This window comes from Chionomys nivalis, chromosome 6 (assembly GCF_950005125.1).
Source record: "Chionomys nivalis chromosome 6, mChiNiv1.1, whole genome shotgun sequence".
Classification (NCBI taxonomy): Eukaryota; Metazoa; Chordata; class Mammalia; order Rodentia; family Cricetidae; genus Chionomys; species Chionomys nivalis.
Genome location: NC_080091.1, coordinates 9,549,649 through 9,577,218, shown reverse-complemented (window position 1 = coordinate 9,577,218; position 27,570 = coordinate 9,549,649). Strand labels below are relative to the sequence as shown.

General features: G+C 37.4%; 1 protein-coding gene across 2 annotated transcripts in view; it reads right to left on the bottom strand.

The window, feature by feature from the left end:
• LOC130875937 (leucine zipper protein 2-like) overlaps nucleotides 1-27,570 on the bottom strand; it is a 351,484-nt gene that overhangs the window by 128,370 nt on the left and 195,544 nt on the right. For both annotated transcript variants that reach the window (XM_057772254.1, XM_057772255.1), the window contains exon 5: nucleotides 22,643-22,705. In XM_057772254.1, the coding sequence (XP_057628237.1) occupies nucleotides 22,643-22,705 (63 nt within the window). The remainder of the gene's footprint in view (nucleotides 1-22,642; nucleotides 22,706-27,570) is intronic.

The window sequence follows — 27,570 nt, the reverse complement described above, 5'->3', positions numbered from 1 at the left end:
GTGGTATATTAACACAACCTGAGAAGAAATTACATATTAAATGCAAAAATGAGACTGTTCTCTACAACGGTCACTAGAATCATGAAATCCACTTCACTGAAGGTGGGACTGCATTACTTTTTCAAACCAATACTGAGCCTGGAATATACTGAAAACCAGAGTCTTCTGTGATACTAACATGGTTCAAAAGGTGGGACAGTCAGGAGGCCTTTGTGGAAAAGTACAAAGGCCTGCTCACATGTCTAGGTTTTCAGGTTGTTGAGGATGGAAATAAAACTCACACATACAACCCTACATAGCATACAGTGCTTGACAATGAACATGGCTTTGCTATTGGCTTACATATGAAGTACACTGTCTGTGATGAATCTATAAAGGAAATTTCCATTGTAGGCTTGGTGACAGAATGTGATTAACAATATAAAAACAGTTTATCCTGAACCACAATTCTATGTTTGTTGGAGACACCTCCATGTATTCACCTCTGCATTTCTTCACTAGAGTGCTTTGTCTTTTACTTTAATGAATGTTGTATGATTTTTCTTGTGGGGACATAGCTGTAGGCTGTGCTTGGTGCCTAGCACATGGCTAAAGGAAATGCACTCTGGGGTATTTGCACAGACTGCACTGATGCATGGTGCATCTTGCAGAATGCTTCCCTGTCACTTTGCAATGGGTAACTTCAGAGTAAGCCTTCAGGAAATGTCAAATAAGTAAAATATATCTATTTTATTCTTAGTTTCCATGGCTCCATTAAAGATCTTTCCTCATCATTGAATAAAATTTATGAATAATTCTAATTTAATGCCTATTGTAAGAACTGTCCCTTTCTATTATCACACCTAATATCTTTTGCCTGTCTTTTATTGTATTTCAGAGATAATGATACATCTTCATGAAGGGAACATTTTACTATAGAAACATCTAAATGTTAAACAACCATAACACTTGAATTTCCGATGTGTGCTGTTGCTTAACAAAAATGATAAAACCATTCTCTTTTGAGTCATTTTGATAAGACAATCTCTGTGATGAATTCATAGGGAAAATTCCAGCTGTCAGGTTGGTGACAAGAATGTGCTTTATAGACAGCATCATACTATATAACACCAATTGTTGATGGTCTGTAAAGTGTAGAGTAGGAACAGGAATTTAATGGGGCAAATGGAAAAAAAATCACACAGAATAAAATACAAGGAAAAGGGAAAGTTTCAAACTTCATTCACAATTATAACTGTATGTTCCTTTATGTGTCTGCTGACAGACATTGATGTCAAAAGGAATGTGTGAACAGCTGTACAGTACCAATAATCCAGAAGGACAGTGCAGAAGGTCAGAAGTACCCTTCCCTAAGCAATGCACTATAAAATGCTTCTCTACTTATGAAACCCAAATCCTTCCATTCTCCATAGGTCCCCAAGATTTCCTTATTTATACAACTGTGTGTATAAAAATCCATTGGGTGTGAGTGGGAGAGATATCCCAGTAGCTAAGAGCACTAGACAAACTTGCATAGGACCCACAATTGGTTCCCATCATCAATAGGCAGTCAAGAGCCTCCTGTGACTCCAAAACCACGGAAGGCAACTGTTTCTCTCATCCTTTGGCACTACAATAATGCACATTACTATAAATGCACAAATGTGTGCATACACACACAAACACACACATTAAAAAATAAAACATTTGTGTAAAAGAGGGTTACTGATTTTTTCGAGTTAATCTTGCATCCTGCTAATTACTGAAGGTGTTTATAAGTTGTAGAAGTGTAACATGAGGGCTGGCTTATTGGGTATCTGTCCTGCCCAGTACCCCACAGCCAGCAAGTCCCAAAGAAAATCACACAGAGGTCTCCATAAGATTATAAACTGAGCCAGGCAGTGGTGGTGCACGCCTTTAATCCCAGCACTTGGGAGGCAGAGGCAGGTGGATTTCTGTGAGTTCGAGACCAGCCTGGTCTACAAGAGCTAGTTCCAGGACAGGCTCCAAAACCACAGAGAAACCCTGTCTCGAAAAACCAAAAAAAAAAAAAAAAAAAAAAAAAAAAGATTATAAACTGATTGGCCCATTAGCTTAGGCTTCTTATTAGCTCTTGTAACTTATATTAACCCATTATCCTTATCTATGTTAGCCACATGGCTCGGTACCTTTCTCAGCAGGGCAGCTCACATCTTGCTTCTTCAGCGGTCTGGGCAAACTGCAGGAAATGGGCTTCCTCCTTCCCAGAATTCTGTTTTCATCACCCCACCTCTACTTCCTGTCTGGTTGATGAGCCTATACTTCCTGCCTGGCCAATCAGCGTTTATTCAAAACATGATTGACAGAATACAGACATTTCTCCCACACCATAGAAGTTCCTTGGTAGAATTTTTGGGGTCACTTATGTAAACTATCCTATCATTAGCAAATAGTGAATGTTTGACTTCTTTTCTGATTGTATTCTCGTGACCACCTTTTGCTGTCTTATTGCTCTATCTAGGACCTCAAGAACTATATTGAGTAGATACGGAGAGAGTAGACAACCTTGTTTTTCTTGTTCCTGATTTCAGTGGGATTGCTGGGAGTTTCTCTCCATTTAGTTTGATGTTGGCCATTGGCTGTTGGCTTGCTATATATTGCTTTTTTATGTTTAGGCATTTTCCTTGTATTCCTACTCTCTCCAAGACCTTTATCATGAAGGGATGTTGTATTTTCTTGAAGGCTTTTTCAGCATGTAATGAGATGATCATGTGGTTTTTGTTTTGTTTTGCTTTTTCAGTTTGTCCATATGGTGAATTACATTGACAGATTTTTTGTATGTTGAAACATCCCTGCATCTCTAAGGTGAAGCTTACTTCAGAATGATTTTTCTGATGCGTTCTTGGATTTAGTTTGCCAGTATTTTATTGAGTATTTTTGTCTCAATGTTCACGAGTGAGATTGGTCTGTAATTCTCTTTCTTAGTAATATCTTTGTGTAGTTTGGGTAACAGGGTAATTGTAGCCATATGAAGAGAGTTTGAAATTGTTCCTTCTATTTCTAATGTGTGGAGCAGTTTGACGAGCATTGGTATTAGTTCTATGAAAATCTTGTAGAATTCTGAGCAGAAACCATTTGGTCCTGAACTTTTTTTTTTTGATTAGGAGACTTTTGATGACTGTTTCTATGTCTTTGAAGTTATAGGTCTATTTAATTTGCTTATCTTGTCTTGATTTTATTTTGGTAAGTGATATTTACCCAGAAAATTGTCCATTTCCTTTAAGTTTTCCAACTTTGTAGAGTATCTACTCTTGGCAAAGTCTTAACACATATGTGAAGATGAGCATTTCACAAGAATATCTCTGCCTTCTACTACTACATGGCCTGTCACAATGTGATGAATATATATATATATATATATATATATATATATAATTGCTATGGTAGTAATATTAATAACACATAAACAATCCCTTTTTATAGAGAATGGTGATGTTTTCTCCAAAATATACATTATCTCCAAAACATAAACAATGGAGAAACTCTGATTTCACACGAATCATTTCAAGCCCCAAGACCACTGAGCATATTTTTCTCAAGAGATTTTGCACAAATTTATTCTTATTAATTTTCTGGGGTCCATGCCATTTTTATAGGTTTGTTCTATTTTGCAGTTATGCATATGTGCAAGTACATGAATATGTGGGAGTGCCTACAAAGGTGAGACCAAGACATCAGATCCCCTAGAACTGGGGTTATAGGAGTTTGTGAATTTCCAGATGTGGATGCTGGGTACTGAATTAGAGTCCTTTGCAAGAGTAGGAAGCCTTCTTCACTGCCTATCATCTCTCTAGTCCCAGGTTTATGCCTTTAAAACTGTTATTTGTTTATTTGTTCTACCATTCATTCATTCATTCATCCATCACTCATTCTTTCACTATCTTTGTTTTGGCATGTGTTTTCAACAGGACTTCAAGCAACCTCAGTTGGCTTTGAACTCCCTAAACAACATATAATGACTTTGAACATCTCACTCTCCTTCTTCTACCTCCCAAGTACTAGACTCACAAGTGAAAAACACTGTACCAAATAAAACATTTTCAAAAGTTAATTCTTACATGCTGGTTTAATTTTGGACAAGAAGTAAGCACAAAAGATGTTAAACATACAGAAAGACTCACAAATACAGGCATGCAAACTTCAAGGCAGGAAGTGAGGCAATGTCAGGTAGGGGTTACTTGTCAGTGATAAAGTGGAAATATTGATAATTAACCTGTCACAGTGACCCCTGTGCTGAGAAGTAAGACGATTATCATCTGTAAACCATTTAGAATTTTACCAAATGACAAGACAAATCCTGCGGCTTGACATCTAATTTTAACACATAGGTTAAAAAAATATGAATTTGACTATGACAGGGTCAAGCTGGTTTTGTGATATTGTCTTAGTTCTTGGTGTTTTATGAACTAGTATGTAGCATTTATATATTTGTATATAATAGTAATAACAAATAAAATATTTTTGAATTAAAATACTGTAAGTGAAAATGCAATTTATTTACATCTTGTCTCATGTAAGTTCACTATAATCAATTTCCACATTTCTTTAATCAGCTCCAAAGGATTTAAAAGAATTCTTTCCTACTTTGTTCTACAATTCATTGCTTGGGTGGAATTGCAGGAGGAAAAGGGAGGAGGAGGTTGAGGAGGAGAAGAGAAGAAGAAAGAAAAGAAGGAGAAAGAAAAGAAGGAGGAAGAAAAGAAGGGGGAGAAGAGGGAGGGGTAGAACAGGGGAAGAGGGAGACTGGAATTTTAGAGTTAATATGGTAAATTATTTTATTGCGGAGGAAGGAAGGTTCTAAAGAGGATATTACTTGTCTAAAATTTCATCTACAATTTAGGATAAATTTACTGTAATCAATAGTAAGATAAAAGTTGGAACAAGATAGGAAACTGTTTTTATCCCTCACCAAACCTCAGTAGAATAGTCTCATATAAGTAAATAGATAGTTGGGGAAGCTTACAGAAGGTGCTACCAATGCACACCTGATGGCATATCAATGACCTGGATTCTAAACCTGACTAATGTCATTAGTAGAAACCAATGCACACCTGATGGCATATCAATGACGTGGATTCTAAACGTGACTAATGTCATTAGTAGAAAAGGAAATGTAAAGAGATACGCTACTACAAACCACCCATCCTGAATGAGGACCTCTGCCTCTGCTCTTTTGCAAGAGGAATCCTGTCATTCTTAGTTTTTGAGCCCTGTAAAAATGGTGCCAGGTAACAGCTTCCACTCTGTTCACAATGAACATGTTGACATTCGAAATACACAGAGCTTTTGTTCTTAACAACCAACGACAAAGAAGTAAGTCAGCCATCCAGGGGGGTGAGTGTATTTGCTAAAGAAAGCTTAGGTCCACATATCCAGCAAGTGAGTGTAGTGGGCTAAAGGAAGCTTAGGTTCAGCCATCTAGGGAATGGGTGTGTGTGATAAAGGAGTTTTAAATCCAGACATGCAGGGGGTGAGTGTATAAAACTTCTGATTAATATCTGAATAATGTTACAGTGTATTTTAGTGGGCATTAGAGTTACTATAACACATTTTTTAAAATTTCCTTACTTGGTATTAAAAGACTTATTAATATGGAATTCCTTTACCTCTACTGCAGAGTGTTATTTGTACTATTGTTCTTGAAATTATTAAAACAGTGATACAAATCCATAGATATGTTTTTCTGTAAAAATGTGTTAGGGACTTAGTTATGAAAAGTTGAACACATTTCTGCTTTAGTTTAAAGCCTGTAATTTTAATAACAAACAAAGATTGCCATTATCAAGCAAAAAATCAGTATTAGTTGAATGTAATTGAAAAATACTTGCTATTTTGCTCTCCCATATGCATTCTTTAATAATGATTAGAAAGCTTAGTATTCTGGGATTTAAGTTTATCTCTTGAAAAATACCAAGCTGTACCTAACACAAACAATCAAAGACTTTAAACACAAAAAGATAACATAGTTTTTGGGTTAGTGACCAAATCAGTTGTAACTGGAAGAGGGCATTCTGCAGGGGCAGAGCTGGAAGGAAAGTCCATTTTACACATAAAATTCATTTCAGAATTCAAAGAAAAGACATTTGCATGAATCAGGAAAAATTCCATTTCTTCCATGAAATGTTGGAGGTTCATAAATATTCTCTCTAGAGATAGAGGAGACATTTTATTGCTAGACATATTTTAAATATAATGTTTCAGCACCTACCACAGTTGGGCCTCAAACTCATGCATTATCTGCTTTAACTTCTCTGGCCACATGCAAGAGTAGAAATGACCTATCATGCTTGGCAATGTTGTATGTTTTGCTCTTGAGTGCTGTTTTGGTGTTTTGGTTTTAAATTATGAACATCACTTAATGGGCATCCATTGCTTCTGTGCAAGCTTGTAACAAATATCCTTTGTTCCAAGCTTGACACCAAGAACCAAGTGTCCAGAAGTAAGTCCTCACTGAACAGTGAACATGGCAGATAGTTAAAAATATTTCAATTATGTGTCAGGATGGCTGCCTACACTATATAAGGTTATGACAAAAGGAGAAGTAATTCATTTTCCTAAGGATAAAGAGAAAAATAGAATGGAAAAATTTCTACAGCAATAAATTTGCAAATTTTTAACTTATACAACGAATGCTTTCAAATTGGAGTAGATATGAGACTATCCACGAATACCAGTTGACTTATTATGTGTGACACAGTAAGAGCTTTACAGTGTTGATCGTGTCTTTAGTTTCATGTAATAAGCACTGACATAGGTGCTGCTGTCTGAAGAATGGAGAAGTTTAGATCTTTCCATGTCTTGCAGACTTGAACTAGGACCTGGGCACAGTACAAAACCCTTGCTTTGACCTCTTCACAAAGATGCCTCTGGTGTAGAAGCAAGGAGTGTCTCAGACAATAACCTTTCAAAACAGAGAATGACTCCACATGTCTGAGCAGAGGCTCTTTGTTGTAGAAGGCAGAGTAGAACCACAGGGAAGAGAAAGGAAAGAGGTGATTGTCAAGAAGCCATACCTTCAGGATTGCCTTATTGTTATTACATATGCCAGTTTGTCTATATTTATCTGTCTGTCTGTCCATCCATTCATCTGTCCATCTGTCTGTGTCTATTATCTATCTATCTATCTATCTATCTATCTATCTATCTATCTATCTATCTATCTATCTATCTACCTATCATCCGTTATCAATCTATTATTCACATTAGGTGTCAAGATCAGAGGACAGCTTTGTGGTATTAGTTCTTTCCTTCCACTATGTGGGTCTCAGAAATTGAATTCGGGTTGCCAGGATTGACAGCAAGCACCTTTTCTGCTGAGCTATCTCACTGCCCATATCCTCAGGTTTATAGTGAATAAGGACTTGCTCTCTATTCTGCATACTTATTTCTATTTGTTTGAGTCAGTGTCACATGTACAGTTCAGTGTAGTTTTGACCTCATGATTCTCCTGCTTCAGTCTCTGGAGTACTGAGGTTTCAAGTTAGTTCATCATGACTGGTTTTGTGAATAGTTTAAACATATGTATATAACTCATTAATCTCGACAAAAGCTCAATGTATTCAACATAGATTTTTCTGAATGTGGATGTTACTTGGCAGGCAAAATAGGACACAGGAAATATTTCACCACTAATTCCTACAGACCCACAGGAAGATTCTAATTCTACCATTTTAGTGAGTCATTTTAATTGCTTTACAGATGTTTTCTTACCAATATTAACATTATTTTCATGGAATTTACCAAGAAACAAATTAAGCATATGTTTAAAGGGTAAAGAGAGGCTAAGTGGCTGATTTGTGGAACTAGAAATAGAAGCTGACTGCCTACCATTGGCTCTGTGTGTGGAATTGCATCTGGCAAACTGTCTGTGACATTTAAGAGCCCAGAGAGTTCATGCATTTGTCTACCAGCAAAACAATGAGCTCAAAGTAGAAAAGAAACTTAAGATGGTATTTCAAAGCAGTCAGTTTCTCTGTTAATTTACAGAAAAGATTTCCCACTATGCCTTGAATAGTCACTGTACAACTTTAGATTTCTTTCAGATACCTTCCCATGATTCAGACTAATGTAATAAAAATATATGTCATAACATTATACCATCAAATCCAATAAGTCAGTGTCAATTGCAGAATCCTCTCTTATCCTGAGGAGTTAGAATAGCCATCTTGCTAGTAAAATAAGTCTTCAGCTACTGGGTAGATAGAGATAGATTGTTTTTCCACCTTCTGTCATCTTTGTTGAGTTCACATAGATTTTTAGATTCCATGTCTGCTTAAATTTCTTTCTGCCCTCTTTGTCCTTTCTTCTTCATTTCCATCCCTCCTGTGCCTGACTTATGCTGAGCCGCCAGAGTTTCTAGAACACCAGAATGCAGTGTGGATAAACAGTACTGTTTAAGATGAATACATGGTTTTGTTTTAACAACAGAGGAGATAGTGTTGTCTTTAACAGTTCCATAGCAATGTGAGCATAGCAAGCCCGGGCTGGAAAACATCCAGGATGAGATGTAGAAGTGCTACATCTTCAATCCCTCTCTTTAATTTATATTGTTTCCGTTTTGAATTATAATATGATTATATAGTTTCCCTCTTTCCTTTTCTCAATCAAACTCCAAAAAAGAACTAAAAGCAACTATGGAATTCTGAGAGAAGGAGAAATAGTCTCCCCCAGGGATGAGCACACCAATTGGTTATTCAGTACCAAGTGGTCACCCCGAAATACACATAGAAGTAATACACAGATTGAGCAGGTTATACTGTTGTATTTAGGAATATACAAGCAGCAACTAATGAAGCCTCTTATCTGTGTGCAAGGCATTAACAAACAGGGAAAAGCAGATCAGGTGACACAGGAGATGTAATGTATTCTGGGTATTCACACATTCTGAATTATGAGCTAGGAAAGGAGCCATAAAGACCAGTCAGTCTCTGACATTAATTCTAAAACCACAGTAGGCCTGTAGGTAGAAATCAAAGCTGGAAAAAAAACAAAGGTTAGTGAGGGCAAAGTAGAATCCCCAGAAAAAAAAAAAAAACATAAGGCCTATAATTCCTTTAAGGAGAATGGTACTAACTGCCATGGAACTCAGCTCAGAACTGATGGAAGAGAAAACACAGGGCTACAGATCTGGCTGTAACCAACACTGAAAATATAAGTGGAGATGGGTACTGTGGCTTGCGTTGTAGAAACATGGGCACCATACCCTGGTTTTCAGTTTCCTGAATACCTGTTCATAGCTTCCACCTCACTTTCGTTAACATGCTATGTTTTGGACATTCTGCCCATAGCCAGGACACAGCCGCCTGTGAACCCAGCTGGCCTCTGCATTTCCATGCAGTCAGTTGCTGGAGCTCCATGCTTCTGTGGGGAAGACATGCTTCCTCACTGCTCTGTGATCTTGCAGAGTCATGAAAAAACAGTCATTTTAAGCCATGTTTCCACACTGTAAAATTATAAGGAGAAAGTTCAAGATAATGCATTGAATATTTTTTTTAAAAAGCCATTTTATTTGCACTTTATATCCAAGTGAACCACTCATATGGTGGTTCCCTAAGCAGCATCATTTTCACACTGGGTTGCACAAGCAAATGTATACACACACACACACACAAAGAGAAAACCACATATACATAGACTCATTCCCCCTCAAACAACCACACACACACCACAAGCATATCTACATAAACCTACACATGCCACACATATTATATCGACAGACAAATATATACAAAGCATGTAAATACCATATACATATATACTCACTCATATAGATCGAACACACGCATAGCATATAAACACACACATATATACACTATACACACATCACATACATCCCACAAATATACATATACCACAAACATAACATACACTAAACCACTCCCATAATACATATATAACACATACACATATATACACATATACTATATATATAAAACACACAAATATGAGCATATACCTGTCAAAATATAGTTCTTTTTTATACTAAGAAAAGGAGGAAAGGGGTATTAATTTAAAATATATTTTGGATTTTAATTATAGTGGCCTCATTCTCCAAAAATACTTCTGAATTCAGGCATGAAGACCCAAGCCTTGTGGCGCACGCCTTTAATCCCAGCACTCGGGAGGCAGAGGCAGGCGGATCTCTGTGAGTTCGAGACCAGCCTGGTCTACAGAGCTAGTTCCAGGACAGGCTCCAAAGCCACAGAGAAACCCTGTCTCGAAAAACCAAAAAAAAAAAAAAAATCTTATCGATAAGGAAGCTGGGGCAGGAGGCTTTGATTTTCAGGGCAACTTGTGATGCATGGTTTGAGACCACGCCTCAAACAACAAGAAACAAACTAAAAACTCAATGCTAATTCTGTAGGTGCCTCTCTGGCCCTGTCCATTTTCTCCCACCTCAAAAACTTCAAAAACTTCATCACATTTCTCTCACATTCTGAAGAACTCACCAGCTAAGGAAATACATGACTTCTGCAGTTGATGTCCTTGGAATTGCTGGTGGCAGGGCTTAGGTGAGGTGTTCAGAAGAGAGAAGAGATGAAATGCTAACCCATCTGGCAGTTCCAGACAGAAATTAGCTCAGTGGCCGTTTCTGACACCCCATTAAACACTAGTTCATTTGCGTAAAGGTTCTACAAGGCTCAACAGCCATTTCTCAAGCAACATTTGAAGCTGAGGATAAAATAAAACTGCCTGAGACAGAACACATTCATTTCTGTTTGTTCACTTAGCTGTTTCTTCGAGTATGATTTTCATATAGGAAACGTTATTTGAAACCGGTGGAAAATCAGATATCCTATATATGAGAGACTAACAGGTCTTCCATCCAAACAGGCCCGTCTGTAAAAAGCCTGCCCTACAGCCCTCGTTCAGCTCTGAAGATGTGCTCTGACTTCAATGCCTTTGAGATTTCTATTTTCTCTATCACAGGGATCTGGCTTGGCTATTTTTCTAGAGGGAATGTCATGACTGCAAACCAATTATTTTTTCTCTTATCTCAAATTAGGCCACAATACCTCTGAGTTGGTATACTATTTCTAAGAAATATTAAAAAATAAAAGCATTTCTTAGGCAGGCAAGGTCACCTCTTCTACATTTGGGCCCAGTTTTCATAAACAATGGTCGACTGGCCTAGGTAGGCATTTAAGGACTCTCCTCTTCCTTTGCCCTTTTGTATGGGGGCTGGTGGTGTAAATTTCTACCCATATCCAGCTGTGCCCATTCACATGTTCAAATTTCTATACATGCTTTGCAGAAATTGAGACCTTGCCTCATTTAATGATGCTGTAAAATTTCACCGGATAAAACATGTCAGAGTTTCAAGAGCCTGTCCAAATTTTCCATGCTGTTAAATCCCCTTGTGGAAATAAGGAAGAAAGAAAGGAGGAAAGAGAGAAAGAAAGAAGGACGGGATGGAGGGAGGGACAAAAGAAACAGTAGAGTATGAAAGCTGTTGTAGCTTCAGTTCTTTCCTGACTGCCAAGAAACGTTCATGAAGCAGAGCATCAGTACATGGACCATACTCAGGTCCCTCTAGACTGCTGCTCCAGGGAACAGTTCTCCAGCATCTGTACTTAGGGAGACACATAAAACCATGAAAAGGGTAAACGTTATATGTCATGGAAAGCTTCTGTTCTGGTCCTGTAATGTTTGTTCTACAGACTGCCCGTGCCTGTGCAGACAGCCTTCCTTCCCTTAGATTTAGGAGACACACATATATACAAAGAGAGAGAGACAGAGAGAGAAGAGAGACAGAGACAGAGACACTGAGAGTCAGCGAGAGATTTACATATGCTTCATTCTATGTGTGACATTTTCCACTGAGGTCTTAACTTGGCCTATTTGGTTTTTAATTTTCAACACCATTTCAATTTGAGTTTTGTTAGTAATTCTCTTTGTTGCATTCTATTTTTACATCTTAGATTATCTTCCTCATGTCATTCAGCTTTTGACTTTTGTTCTCTTGAACCATGACCATATTATCTTTGAGCTGTTTGCGCTGTTATATTGTCTGCATGAGCAAACACCATCCAAGGGTTAGCATGCCTCTTGCTGATCTTCTCCTCTTGCCTTCGGGTGTGGCTGTCTCCTTATCATTGTTCTACCGGTAGCAGCTCAGGCAGAAGGGTTTGTGAAGGTGAGATCAGGAGGCTATAGGGGCAGGAGGTGCAGGGCCTACCTGGTAGCACTGGAAATAGAGATTCCATAGTAGTGGGTGGTTTATATGGTGGAAAAGAGTAGGCCTAATAGGAAGTGTACGTTTGAAAGACCTCAGAGGAGCTAGGCAGCAGGACAAAGGGAGAGAGAATTGAAGTGTGAATAACAGCAAGGAGGAAGTCAGTGTGAGACAAAAAGGACTGACAAGCAGAGGTGATTCTCCGTTTTCACACAGTTCTGGGAATTTCAACAGTTTCCTCAAGGGCTGATTACAAGGGAATTTTATCTAACATCTGGAGAACGGATACATGTAATATATGTGCAGGCACACACACATATTTCAAAAATACTGCATAAATAAGTAATAAAGACAAACCCCTGGACTTTGTGGAGTGCAAGCTTCTAGGGGTAGCAGCATGGGATGTAAGATGCCTTGCTCCGCACCAGAGTATTCACTGTCGCTGTTTCAGAGAAAGGTTCTCTCAATGACCATGGACATGGTTTTGTGGTCTGAGACAAAGACTCTGCTATCGGATAAACCTATCAGAGATTCTCATTCGTCACTGCTGGATAATATATTCCTTTTGATTTTGAAATGAAAAACACTGGCACTTCACCTTTGAGAGACAGAGTCAATGGAAGCTTACAAAAGATGGGACAAAATGATGCTTAAAGACATTTAAGCAGGGGGCTGGAGAGATGGCTCAGCGGTTAAGAGTATTGCCTGCTCTTCCAAAGGTCCTGAATTCAATTCCCAGCAACCACATGGTGGCTCACAACCATCTGTAATAAGGTCTGGTGCCCTCTTCTGACCTGTAGGCATACACACAGATAGAATATTGTACACATAACAAATAAATAAATAAATAAATAAATATTTTTTTTTTTAAAAAGACATTTAAGCAGGCTAAGAGCATTAAACACACAGGCGTGGAGTGCCCTGAAATTCACAGTCACTGACTTGAGTATAGAAAAGAAAGCCTCAAAGACTCTCTTTATAAAGCAATAAATTTTACCAGGTATTATAAATATTTGTAGTAAGGAAATTGATAAGAACTCTAAAGTTATAAACTAAATCAAGAGAAAAAATAAAATAAATATGACAGATTTTATACCCATTTGGGGAATATGATGCTAAAAAATACTTCATGTTATTGGACAAAGAAAGTTGTGCATCTATTCTCATGGAGTCGACGCTGTGCTATACTGTTCCAGGAGACAGTGAGCTACGTTTAATTCCCCCAGGGCATGAGGAAAGGCGTGGGTGTTCTTCATCCACAAAGTGCCCTTTCTATAAAATAGCTCATTTGAGATGGTCAATATCACTTTTAGATGATTAATAAAGCATGATGTAGTAAGAGGTTTTTTAAGATAGAAATAGGGAAGCAAGAGTGGAAATGGAAATGTTTATTTTCTTTGCTGGTGTCTGTAGCATCTTTTACAGACACAAGCACATGCACACACATGCACACACACACACACAAACACACAAACACAAAGAGAGGGAAATCTTAGGATCATTTTGATGCTCAGAAGCTAGGGACTGGTAAGAAAAAGAAACTTTCTCTATCCAGTGTGTTCTCTGAGGTTGAGATAAATCTACAATTATTTTTATTAACAAACCAAATTATGAACAAATTATATATTCTGACTGAAGGAGGGAGAGGAAATGAAAGTGAGGCAACAAAGAGAGTTTAAAAAATGGAGACATTTGCAAATCAGGTTAGGATGACAGCTCAGAACAACCTCCTGACTGTGTGCCACTGATCTGTGATGATGGAGCTCAGAACAACCTCCTGACTGTGAGTCACTGATCTGTGATGACTGAGCTCAGAACAACCTCCTGACTGTGTGTCACACTTATCTGTGATGACTGAGCTCAGAACAACCTCCTGACTGTGTGTCACACTTATCTGTGATGATGGAACTCAGAACAATCTCCTGACTGTGTGTCACTGATCTGTGATAACTGAGCTCAGAGGGACCACATTGATTTTGTGTCACTCTTGTCTGTGGACTATCATTCTGGACTCTGAATAACAAGGAGAAAGAAAGTTGAATGCAAGCATTGACCACTTGGGATATTTTAATCACAAATCATGAGCATTTTTTTGTTTGTTTGTGTGTGTGTGTGTGTGTGTGTGTGTGTGTGGTCAAGGAATAAAGTATGTGAACCCTCTTACACACTATTCTGCTATTATGTTAGTTTATTGGCTTTATGAGTTTTTTCCCCCACACTAGACAAAGATTTCAGAGAGGGCTTGGGGAATCTTTTTATATTATTTCCTCCTTATATAGGTCTGTGCTCACGACTCTGGAAAACTGTGATAAATACATGTGTATTGTACCAAAATCTTTAAGTTTTTCCTGAAGAAATGGAATGCTTGCTAGTATTTCTGCTCAGTCTCATAACTAATAACAGTACACAGAATTGGCCATTGCTTTGTGGCTCTTTGTTCTGTACTGAAGAAAGTCTCTCCTGAGGAGAAAGCTCAGGAGACTTGGGAGTTTGTAAAACTCACAAGCCAAAGAAAGTGCCACGCCATTGTCTTGTGAGTAGCATACAGGAAGTAAGCAATTCTGAAGAATAGGAAAACTCAGAGGAGCTTCCCCAGAGTTGGTGAGGAGACACTGGCTGTTGTGAGTCCTTACCCATGCTGGGTTGGGCTTTTTGAATCTGCCCGAGCTAGAAATTCTCCTTTGCACAAATTCTGCCCCACGGTCATGGAAGCAACCTAGATACAACCACTGATTCCCCAAGCTGTATTTAAACAAAATTATTTCCTTTCCCTGCCCTTGTCCTGTCTTACTGGAGTGAATTGGTATAGACTCCCCAGGAAACATGATTTTTTTTGTTAATTTTTTGTTTAGTTTCTTTTTTATTTCTTTTTCTCTTTGCTTGCTTATTTTGTTTTGATTTTTCAAAGTTTTCTTTTGGGTGAATGCTGCAGAGGTGAGAGGAAGATATGGAGGGGCTGGGGGGGTGAGCGGAATTACAGTGAATGATGTAAAATTCCAAAAGATTCAATTAAGAAATTATGTTAAAGAATGAAACAAAACAAAAACAACAAATGAACAAACAGCTAAAAGTTCAAGTCTCTTCTGAGATTTAAGACAATCTTAATTGTAACCCCTTGCAACATCTTGAGCTGGACCATTATTATCTACATTGCTCCCAGCACCACTGTCTTCCAAGTTCCCACTAATATGGCTCATTAAGCCCCCTCCAAAAAAATTCAACTGTTTTCTTTATCCAGAGTCCTAGAGTCTACATTCTGCAACAAGAAGCATGATCAGGCTGTTACATGAATACCCAGCTTCCTGGCGCCAACTGGAGTTTCAAAAGCCCCAACCAGGCTCAGTGCCTAGCTAGTTCTTTCTGTAACCTCTGGATCTGAGTATAACTCCCAGCTACTTCTCCAGCACCATATCTGCCTTCAGTTTTCCAAGCTTCCTGCCAAGGTGATAATGGACTAAACCTCTGCAACTATAAGCAATCCCCAAATAAATGTGCGCTCTCTCTCTCTCTCTCTCTCTCTCTCTCTCTCTCTCTCTCTCTCTCTCTCTCTCTCGAGTTGCTTTGGTCATGGTGTCTTTTTACAGCAATGCAATAGCAACCTAGACAGTAGGGTAACAATAGAAATGTATTCTGTGGTCCTAGAAAGAAACAAGACAAAATTTAGAAATCATTTGGGCAAAATCGTAGAGTTTAAGATCCCTCCAGAGATCCCAGAATGAATCTGTCCCTTGCCTCTTTCAAGGAGTAAATTTCCTCCAGAGCTTCCCAAGGTAGACTTGCCCCTTACCTTTTTATGCTTTTGGCAGTCCTTGGCTCTAGCTGAAGTTTTTCTGTCTTCCAATCTCCCAGTCTCTCTTTTTTTCCTCTTCATATTGCCTCCACCCTGTGCATGAGTCAGATCTCTCTCTCTTTCTCTCTCTCTCTCTTTCTCTCTTTCTCTCTCTCTCCCTCCCTCCCTCCCTCCCTCCCTCCCTCCCTCCCTCCCTCCTTCTCTCTCTTCTCTCACTCTCTCTCTCTCTCCTCTCTCACACTCTCTCCTGCCTTGCTCATTTTGTGTGTGTGTATATTCAGGGGTGCTCGCATGCCATGGCTTACTTGAGTAGGTCAGGAAACAACTCTTTAGAGGGGTTCTTCCTTTTCAACATTGTGGGTCCACAGATAGAACTCAAATCATCAAGCATAAAGGTCCTGTTATCGACAGTTATCTTACAGGCTTTCTGCTTCTTTATCATGAAGACATTTGTGAGTGACTTGAGTCACTCTCAGTGTCATCCAGGATAATCTCACCACCTTAAAATTCTTAATTATTTGGGCAATGGTGGCGCACGCCTTTAATCCCAGCACTCGGGAGGCAGAGGCAGGTGGATTTCTGTGAGTTCGAGACCAGCCTGGTCTACAGAGCTAGTTCCAGGACAGGCTCCAAAGCCACAGAGAAACCCTGTCTCGAAAAAAAAAAATCTTAATTATTACATGAATATTTTTAAAGCTAACTGTGGCATAAGGTTTTGGGACATGTTTTAGGCAAATGTGTGTATTATTCAGGAAGTTTTAATTGAAGAATATATAATTGGTATAATTGTTAATATGTAGAAATCCATGCAATCACATTTTACATTAATGAGGAAAGGGAAAGGAAGGGAACAATGGTAGCGGTCCTTATAACTGTACAATTGTACCCTCAAAAGAACTATGTGACTGGCATTAGTGTCTATGTTTAAGTAACATTTAATTACTAAAACTGAAATAGATATATTAGAGTATAAACTATTAGGATGACAGATGGTGAGAAATGTTACGTAGATTGAAGATAGATGTAGAAACAGACAGACAGATGATAAGTAGATAGAACCACTATGTCTTCCTATTCCTAAGTTCAGGCCCTTTTCCCTTTCCAAATACTGATAGTTCATAATATCTTGAATAAGGAACATAGAGTGTATAATTTTAAGTAATTATTTAAAAACATCTCCATATTGTGTACTAACTGAAGATAACATATTTGTAAAAAAAATTAATATTTTAGTGCCATAAGTATATGTTAAATGATAAAATTATAAAAGTAGCTTGGTTGATGACCTTGATAACTTCAGATGATCCACCTTTCTAAGACACGTACTAAGGACATGGCAGGAAATTTTGACAGTCATTTTATAAAAGTACAAGGAAACAGGAGCATTTCTTGAATATTCAGAAATGCTTCAGGTAAATCAAAAGACAATTTAAAGTAAGCCAGGCAACTGCTTATTACACCTATGGTCACTTCAGTGGATTCACACAGAGATTATTTGCCACTCAGGAGTCACCCACTGAGTTACATATTCTTGTTTCTATAAACTAAATGTCTAAAATTACTGACTCTGACAGGTAAAATGTAGAAAATCATCAGGATTTTAAAATCCAAATTCCTATATTACTAGTGAAATTCACAAGTGAAAGTAACTACATCACTAATGTTGGCAAAATTCTCTCCTGACTTGGAGATGTGACTTAGTAGACAACGTATCATGCTTGCAGAGGGTCTGAATTCAGTGAGTGGCTCACAACCACCTGTAACTCCAGCTTCAAGGCATCTGAAACCTTTTTCTGACCTCCATGGACACCTTTATTTATACCACACATACACAAACACACACACAAACATGAACACACACCTACATACACACACCCACACATGCACATATACCCATACACATACCACTTGCTCACACATGCATACACAGCACACACATACACAGACACGCTCACACACGCACACAAACATCCATACATGCATACCACAAGCTTGCATGCACACATACTCAGCAGACACACACACACCACACACACACACCACACACACACACACACACAAACAAAAATAAACCTTTAAGGGAATCCTCTTTTTTGAATATCAATCCACATAAACCTTTTTTCATCTTTCCCTGTTTATTTCCTCCTTGCCTCTCTTCCATCCCTTATTTCTATTTTTTTATTTTTTGTTTTTTCAATGAAGTACATTAGTAACTGATGTAAAATATGTCTCTCTTTGCTAAAGAAAAAACAAACCAGGAGTATCTTTTAGCAGCACTGATTAACATGTGCCTTGCTGATTATTCATGATTGAGAGCCACTCTATATATTTGAAATGTATTTTATTATTTATTGACTTGTATGTGCATGTGAATGCAACATATATGCATATGGAAAATCTGAAAAGAAATAATTCTCATAATTTCATAGTCTCATTATTATCTGATAATGAAAGTTGTCTATTCTACTCAAGTTGCAAAAAATACAGTCTGGTTAGGGCATATTTCTTTATTCATTTATAACTTTATTTTTATTTTATTAAAACAAATTGTATTTTTTATTTTACATACCAATCCCAGTTCCCAATCTTTCCCCTTCTCCAATTCCCTCCATCTACTCTCCCCTATCCCACATCCACTTCTCAGAGAGGGCAAGGCACATTGCTTTAGGGAAGGTCCAAGGCCCTCCCTACTATATCTAGGCTGATATCCATCCAAAGAGGATAAGTTCCCAAAAAGCCAGTAGAAGCAGTAGGAATAAATCCTGGTGCCACTACCAGTGGCCCCGCAGACTGGCCCAGCCATATAACTGTCACCCACATTCAGAGGGACTAGTTTTGTCCTCTGCTGGTTGCTTCCCTGCTTGGCTGGAATTGGTGAGCTCCCATTAGCTCAGGTAGACTGTTTCTGTGGGTGTACCCATCATAGTCTTAACTTGCTTGCAAATGAATTATTTATTTTTACTCAACAAACATTGATCAGAAGTCACACATGGTCAAGAAAATGCATGGAGGATATAATACTGAAAAGCTAGTCTTTATTCTTGTAATTTACAAAACAATCAATACTTTTATTGTTAATATAACTGCACTACACACTTAATATATATTAATAGACAGATTTTATGCACCATGCCCTTTACTTCTGAAAAGTGCAGAGTGCAAATGGCAGGTAGATTAGTGACTACATAATCCAATCCAGAAAGATTAAATGCTAGGAGGGGTCAAAGAGTAAGATGTGAAGATTTCCATTATGCATTAATTTTATGAGGCTACAAATGGTCTTAAATGGGAGGTTCATGGATTTTTATTTATGTGTAGCACAGAGGAATTATTTTTATGACATTGAAATAATGACCTCTGGGGAAATCTGGTTTCCACGATGGGTACTGTAAGCAATATTTCCATATTTTACCTTCTTCCTCTAACGTTTCACACATGGGGTTCATTCATCTGTCCTGTTATGCGAGAAGCACTCCTTTTAGTTTCTTAGGTTTTCTGTAATGGAATTTCTCATAAATATCCTTTTCTTAAATCTCTAATAATTTGTAACATTTTAACTCTCCTAGGTTTAGTCCATGTATTTGAGTGATGACTGAGTAAGGTTTTACTAAGAGGGGGAAACCATGACAAGCTGATACTCAAAAGCTATATGAGCAGTGATGATGCTGGTTCTGGGGTACATAGAGCTGGGGAGATGGAAAACAATGGTCAGGGAGTCATGAAACCAGGAAGACTAAAATGAAATCAGTTCTCCAACTCTCTCAAGACACAGAGGTGGAGGGAATTGATTGTTTTGTGTTAGATCAGAAGATGTTTTCTGCCACCATTGATGTGGAAATGATAAATACTTGAAAGATATGCACAACAGGAAGATTGCAGACTCCTAACATATTTAGAATGAGGAGCAAGTCTAGATGAGGAAGCAATGCTGGGAAAAACAGTACTTTAGTATATTCTGCTTGCCTTGGGCATCACAATTTATTAAACTGTGATTTACCCTCTATATTCTGGAGCTTACTGTAAAAAAGAGCTTGGAAGTCAGGAGGTAATAGAAGTGTCAATGTGTTCCAAGATATATTTTCTTTTATTGCTCTGGTATTTTCTCTTCTTCTCTAGTGAACCCTCCTTTCTCAAGGGAAACCTATTTGATTTAAGTTGAATAAAACCTACACAACTTAAGGACAGAAGTGTGAAGAAGACGTGACTAACTGAACTTCCTATTTTCCTGGCTGTAATGATTGTTGTAGGCATGCCAGTAATTTAGAATCTTCTCTGGAAATTTCTGTTAAAACAAGCCAAAGAATTATCACTATTCCCTGTTCCTATGATGGAGTGTGTGTGAAGTGAATGGCTGGTACTTTTGTTTACTTTGTAGAGAGACTATGAGGATATCTGTGATGTCTGTGAACACAGGATAGAAGCCAAGTATACTCTGGTATTTTTATTCATGGAGTTTTGATTGCTTAAGCCATTTTAAGAAAATACTTATGCAAAGCATACAGATTAATGAATTAATTACCTCAAAATATAATCACGATGATGATTGTAATTGCTTACCATTGTTGGGGTTTTAACAAGTTTCAAATGTCTAAGGTGCATTGTTTCCACATGTTCTAAAATGCCAACAATTCAAAGTAGATGAATGGCAAAGTGACTTTAATAAATGACACACAACCAAAGTTCACATTTACTTTTCTATGAAGAATTAGAGTCATAATCATCTATCAGGTAAAAAAAAAAAAAATAGTGCCGATACGGCTGTAAACACAGATGAACTCCCAATTTGACCAATTCTAAACTTCCACAAATGTATGTAGCTCACCAGTATTTTCAGTAATAATTTACATAGTGGAATTAGTTGCTCACAACATGAAATGAGGGAGTGTCTAAGGCAGACTGTCAACTCCCCTGAGAGAATGAGTATCTCTACAATGAGCGAGCATTACCTCTGAAATGCCAAGTCAAAATTCCTTTGCCGAATAAAAAGTTCTTTTCTGTAGTCGTGTACGATAGAGGCCATCTTCATATTTATTTTTCTGTGTATTACACTTTGGCCATTTCAATCACATTAGCTTTAATGTAAAACCTCTTCTAACAGACACTTCCAGCCTTGATTCAGAAAGTAAAATGTATGCTTTGCTAGTTAGCTTGCTTTAAATTGCCCCCAGCAACAAAAAAAAAACACCAAAATTAACCCCTTTCTTCACGTGAATGTGTAACTAACAATTATTTTCACTATAAGAAATAAAGCATTGTTTTCTGTGGTGGGTGAACATCCCAAAGTGTGAATTCCTTACTCCTTTCCAAAGACATGCGAACTTACACGCAATACTTCTGATCCTTGCCTATTAAAAGTTGCTAAGATACTTTTGTTAATATGCCAGAGATCAAAACTCCTAGAATGGTTTGAAGACTACCAATCTCCTATTCACAATCCACTTAGAAACTCAAAATGCAAACTGATTGACAGCTAGGAGTTTTGCACATGCAGTCACAACAAGACAATGTCAAGACAGAGTAGAGTGGGTACTAAAACTCAGTAATGGATTCCTATACATAACACTTTAGACAAGGAAGAGAGTCCCCATGAAGCCACAAGTGTGAACAAGAGCAGAACTCCTCCAGGTCAGAGAGTGGTACTAGCCTAAGGCTGCAAACGCTAGGAGGAAACTGGGAGGTATCATGGTCCCAAAACTTCAGACAGACCTGAGCTACACTGATTTTATTTCTGACACCTTGCCTCAGATCTCCAAGGCAGCTAAGTTCTGCCATGCTGAGTTGTCTGGTCATTGGCACTGTCCCCAGTAGCTCTAGGGACTCATGTGGATGATTCATAGTATGTTGTAAAAGCTATGTCAGAGTTACGCATAATAATGGGCTGGTCAAAAGTCATCCCGAGAATGGCAAGTCACCAGAAATAAGGTTAGAATGTTGTGAGGAGATATTACTAAAATATCCTGAGCTCATCTTGGGCTCAGGGTGTGTGTGAGGCAAAACTTAGCACCTGTTCATCTATGGGCAGTGCAGGAATCCATTAAGAATAGTGACACGAAGCACTCCATTACATTATGAAATACTGTATCCCCTCCACAGCACTGTGTTCACTGAGGCAAGTGGACGGAATGATTACCTTAGAGAAATTTCCAGTCACATATTTAGAGTTGAACTGAAGTGGGTTTTCTTTTTAATTTACTAGGGTTTTCTCTACAACAATGTTCATTGACATTTGGTTCTTTTGTTGTTTACTACATTTATAGACTCCTTTAAAGAAATTTAAAACTGCTTGTTCCAAAAGTAAATATCCACATGCATCATTTCTTATCATTTTAGGGCAGTTAGAAACATCAGATGATGAGCTTTAACAAGGGCTTCTCTGCATGTAGAGAACGATAAATTAAAAATCAGATTTAATATTCAAACCTAGACGTAGGTTCCAATTATCTTGAAAAATAAAAATCAATGGAATGAAATCCTTTCTACTTCCTAAGCTCATTGCAGCTGTGAGATAGTAATTCTTTGCAGCACTTTTGCTCTCCGTGGTTATGTTACTGCAGCTCAGCTGAGCATTCAAATTCTCCAAACTTCTGGTTAAAAGTCTACGTGCATTTTCTTTGTGTATTCTTTGATTAGTGTACAATTTCCTGTAATGTGAAAATTACCTCATTCTGTAGGTCACGGATCATCTTGCTCTTTCTTTCCACTTCAGTCTTCAAAAAATTAATCTGAAAAATAAATAGAATAGTATGGATACACTTTATTGATATATTACCTTGCTCTTTTTTACTTTATATCATTTTGAGGTATCCTGAAATTATTACAGTTTTAATAAAAACAATAAAAAAGAAAGGATTAAAGTTTCATTAACCAAAACCTTAATTTCCTATATCATTATTCAATTTATTTTATATATATATATAGTTTATTACATTAAAGCTTGTGTAAGTTTTCAAAGACATAATTTTATATTAGTGAAATATATTGATATTCTTTTTAATACCAATCAATCTACATTTGTTTTCAACTAATTATGGAAATGATTAAATTGGGGCTGCTGATATCAAAAATTTAATCAAGGTGCTAAAGATCACAGTAGCTGATATAACTCCAAATACAGTGAATTAAATAATTTTGGTTCTTTTGAAGAGAAACAAAGGGCCAGAATTCAGTTTCACGATCTACATCCATCCTTTCATGGCGGCTTCCATTATGACTATTTCCCAGGTAGCATGTATGAGAAATCCACCACCCAGTAAAAGTTACCCCAGATTTTGACTCTAAACTATAGAAGCATCTATTGTCTTTTCCGTGGTGCTTCAGCTAAGGAACCCAGAGAGAACCAGCTGTTCTGTAGCTCACATGGGTAGAAGATGTTATTGACCACCATTTTTGGTGTGGAAAGTCAAAAGACATGTTCAAATGATTAGCAAGAAGAGAATAGCAGGTTTCACAGAGATGGGATGAAGCTGGCATATGCAGATATCTGAGTCATATAGGTAGAGAGGTATAAGAATGATTCCAGATGGAGTCTCTCGTGTCTTCAAGAGCTGAAACAGCTGTACTACTTTCTAGAAGACCCATAGCACCTGACTCCTGATCTTTGCTTTCTATAAAGGTCTGCTGGAGCCTTATGTTACCAGTAAGTGCCCTGCTCTTAGAGAATCTATGAACATAACAGCTCCATCTGTTACTGAATACTCAAGCTGAACCATCTGATAGTGATGGTATATATAAAACAGAAAATGCTTAAGAACTACCCGGCCTATTGTTTCAATCATTAATTCTCGAGGATAATTTAAACTATGTGGATGCTTATGTCAAGGAAATACCACTGATCACAATCACTGTCCCATTACATGGGAAACTCAAGACCTTTGGTGATCCAAAATATTTACCTGTAATGGCGTGACACTATTTAAAGTTTATATATCTGCAGAACCAGGGCATGCTTTCTGATAGGTGAATTTCATAGCTAGTTCTATACATAAGTATTTTGTTGGTTAACAAAGACTTTAAATTGTGAAATAGTGGAAGCAACCTTAGTTACATACATAACCTATTCTGATGCCAAACCTTCATTTATTGATACATTCAGTATGCTTGCATTGCTAAAATTCACATTTATTAGGAATATACTGAAATAGATTTCAATATCAGGCTTGTAATTCATTAAATACTCCACACAGCCATATGAGAATATGAAACTCAAATATATTCAGAATATTTTAAAATATTAGAATTTTGAGATCACTGGCTTAGAATCCCAGCAGGATTTAACTTCCCTGCAGAAATAAGTATTCCTGGTATTGACTTCAATAATGGCTTTCAGAGACAAGAATATCAAGTGTTTGCTGTGAGCAAAGCATGGAAGAAAGGCGCTTCTTTATGCTTGATGAAGATGGAAGCTTTGAGGCAACTCTTGCCTTAGAATTATGTCTCATCCAGGACAAGTTGAGCTATAAAAGTTAACAGGAGTCATGAAATGCATCCAAACACCATTAATATCTTTAATTATCATCGTCACACCTGCTAGCCTGTTATCCCTGCTGTCTGTCGGGCTTTGGCAAGGCGGACCCAAAGCTGAATGATTTCTCACTGCAATATCCATGCAGAGATGAAAACAAATCTTTCTGTCTTCATAAAAAGTGTGTTGGAACATGATCATTTCAAGGGGTATCTGCTGCTCACATAATAAAAATTTTCATAAATATATTCTCTTTCACTTTCATGTTTTATGACTTAATAAACAAGTTTGTTATTGTAATTCACAGAATTTTAGTTTGGACCTGGAAAAACTTCGCTTATTGTAATTTTTGGAAGAATTGTACAATTTTTCATTTGAATAAAAAGATCACAATTCAAAATTCAATCAAGGTCACCATAAAAGTATATCTTTCCTTTGAATATGAAATGTGATGGAGGTGGATCTTGTATTAATCTGTTGCTATAATTACCATAATAACAGCGCAGTTAACGTTTGTACTGAACAGGACACAGGTGGTACAGTATTATCTGTACATGGTGCAACTTAAGTTTTTAAAAAGTGCTTAACATTTTAAAAAATGCTCCTGGATAGTAAAAAAATTACAGATTCACAATAAAACTGATTCAGACACTGTTGGATAAATGTACGTAGGCTTGAGAGAGAAAAAAATATATATATAAAAAAATAAAGTTAATGTCTTAAAAAACGGGTAAAGTCTTTAAAGAGACAGAGTACAAATAGTTATAGATTAAAAAAATAAAAAAATAAGCCACATAAAAATGAAAAATTCACAGAGAGTCTGGATTATTTTTTTCTCTTTTATTTATTTTTTTATTAATTAATTTATTTAATTATTAAAGATTTCTGCCTCTTCCCCGCCACCACCTTCCATCCCCCCCTCCCCCAATCAAGTCTTCCTCCCTCCTCAGCCCAAAGAGCAAGCAGGTTTCCCTGCCCTGTGGGAGGTCCAAGGACCACCCACCTCCATACAGGTCTATTAAGGTAAGCATCCAAACTACCTGGGCTCCCACAAAGCCATTACGTGGATTCTTTATATTATTATGTTTTCTTTAAAATTTTTGACTATAAAGGAGCTAAATGCAGAGAGACATTTCATTATATGGGCTGCCAAGCTAAACCAGAATGGATATAAGGGTATTATGATTTCAGAATATGGGTCTAAGGATATGATGCTTTGGAGAGGGTCTTCTTTTGTTTTCACAGAGGATGAGACTCTATGGATTGCGTCTATCCCAATATGGTATGATAGACCACTCCCTCTTTAAAGGTTGCTGTGAATACCTTCAAAAAATTACTTCATTCAACTGCCAACTGAGATGACCCTGACACACAGGTTACACCATAAAAGATCTAAATACAGCGCCCCCATTCAGCAAAAAGCAATTTGGAGAAAAAAAAAACTGCGCCCATATTCCCAAATATTGTTTATAAATATTCTTTTACATTTAAAGGGGGATATGATATAGATATAAATAATTTGTATTGGTATGGATTTTAAGGTCAATTTTGTTATATGTATATTTATTTCTGCTCTTGATTAAGGTATTGTGATTATGTAGTTCATTTAAAAATGTAATGTATAATTAGGAAATATAGGTTGTTAGTGGATAATCATCAATAATAGTCAAGCTTGTAGTCATGTTAGTTAGATTTTCTAGATATATAGAGATATATTTCAATTAAATAGGCATTCTTCATATCTTTCAAAGACTACAGAATATGAAATTTTAAATATTTTAATAACTTAGGGTTTTTCATGACAATGAAACACGTCTGCTCATGGCAGCACCAAGCTACTTCAAGAGGAAGATGGGCATCGAAGACGCTCCTTATGGAGTTGGTTAGCCATTTGGGCAAGAAACTCCTCTTGCCTGGACTGATACATAAACTGGACACAGAGAACCCTCAGAGAGAGGACTGTTGAACTTGCCTAAAGGTGAGATGGTCTTTTGGGGTTCCTAACTTATGAAAGAGTCTGAGAGACATTCTGCAGGACACAGCAGAAAGTGACTGAACTGTCTTTGGAATTTCCTGCTTCATGAAAATGTCTGCTGGATACTATGGGCCTGAAGGCTAAAGATGGATGCCCCAACGGTACAAAGGAACTTTGGGTGACTGTCCAGGCAGTGAGATGTCTCTGTCATTTCTAGAGTTTTGGATCTCTTGTTTGCTTAGGTAATATTATATCCTTCTGGAGTCTTTGATGGAGTTGAAGAATGGTTAGTTATAGTTTTCCTTAGTTATGATAAAGGATAAAATAGATATAAATATTACAACTGTAATTCTTGCTTGATAACTGTTTTGTTATATGTAATCTTACTATGTTAAAATGAAAGCCTTTTTTGTTTAAACAGAAAAAGGGGAAATGATGGAGGTGGATCTTGTATTAATCTGTTGCTTTCATTGGTTAATAAAGAAACTGCCTAGGCCCATTTGATAGGCCAACCCTTAGGTGGGTAGAGTAAACAGAACAGAATGTTGGGAGAAAGAAGCCAAGTCAGTGAGTCGCCATGATTCTCCCACTCCAGACAGACGCAGGTTAAGATCTTTCCTGGTAAGCCAGCTTGTGGTGCTACACAGAATATTAGAAATGGGTTAGATCAATATGTAAGAGCTAGCCAATAAGAGGCTGGAACTAATGGGCCAGGCAGTGTTTAAAAGAATACAGTTTCTGTGTAATTAATTCGGGTAAAGCCGTGCGGGCGGCCGGGCACCAGGAACGCAGCTCATATTACTACAGAAATGGTATAATGATATTACTAGGCTGAAATCCAATTCCCCATCAGAACGAGGGCAAGGCAATTACAAAAACTTTCCTTTTTTACCACAACTTTAATTACTGTAGAAGTATTAGAAGGCAAAATAATTAGTGATTGATTTGCAATAGTAGACTTGTCCAACACACAAATGTATTCAATGTTTAGCATAGGATGTTTATGTAGAAAGAAAAATCCCAAGCTGTTCTGTTAGAGGTTCATCAAACTGTTCTTACCTTGTCTTCCCAATTGAGTATAAAGTAAAACTTTAATCACTGGAAAGATTAAAAGTTTGCATTGTGTGTTTGTCCTAGATTTTCTTTATTGA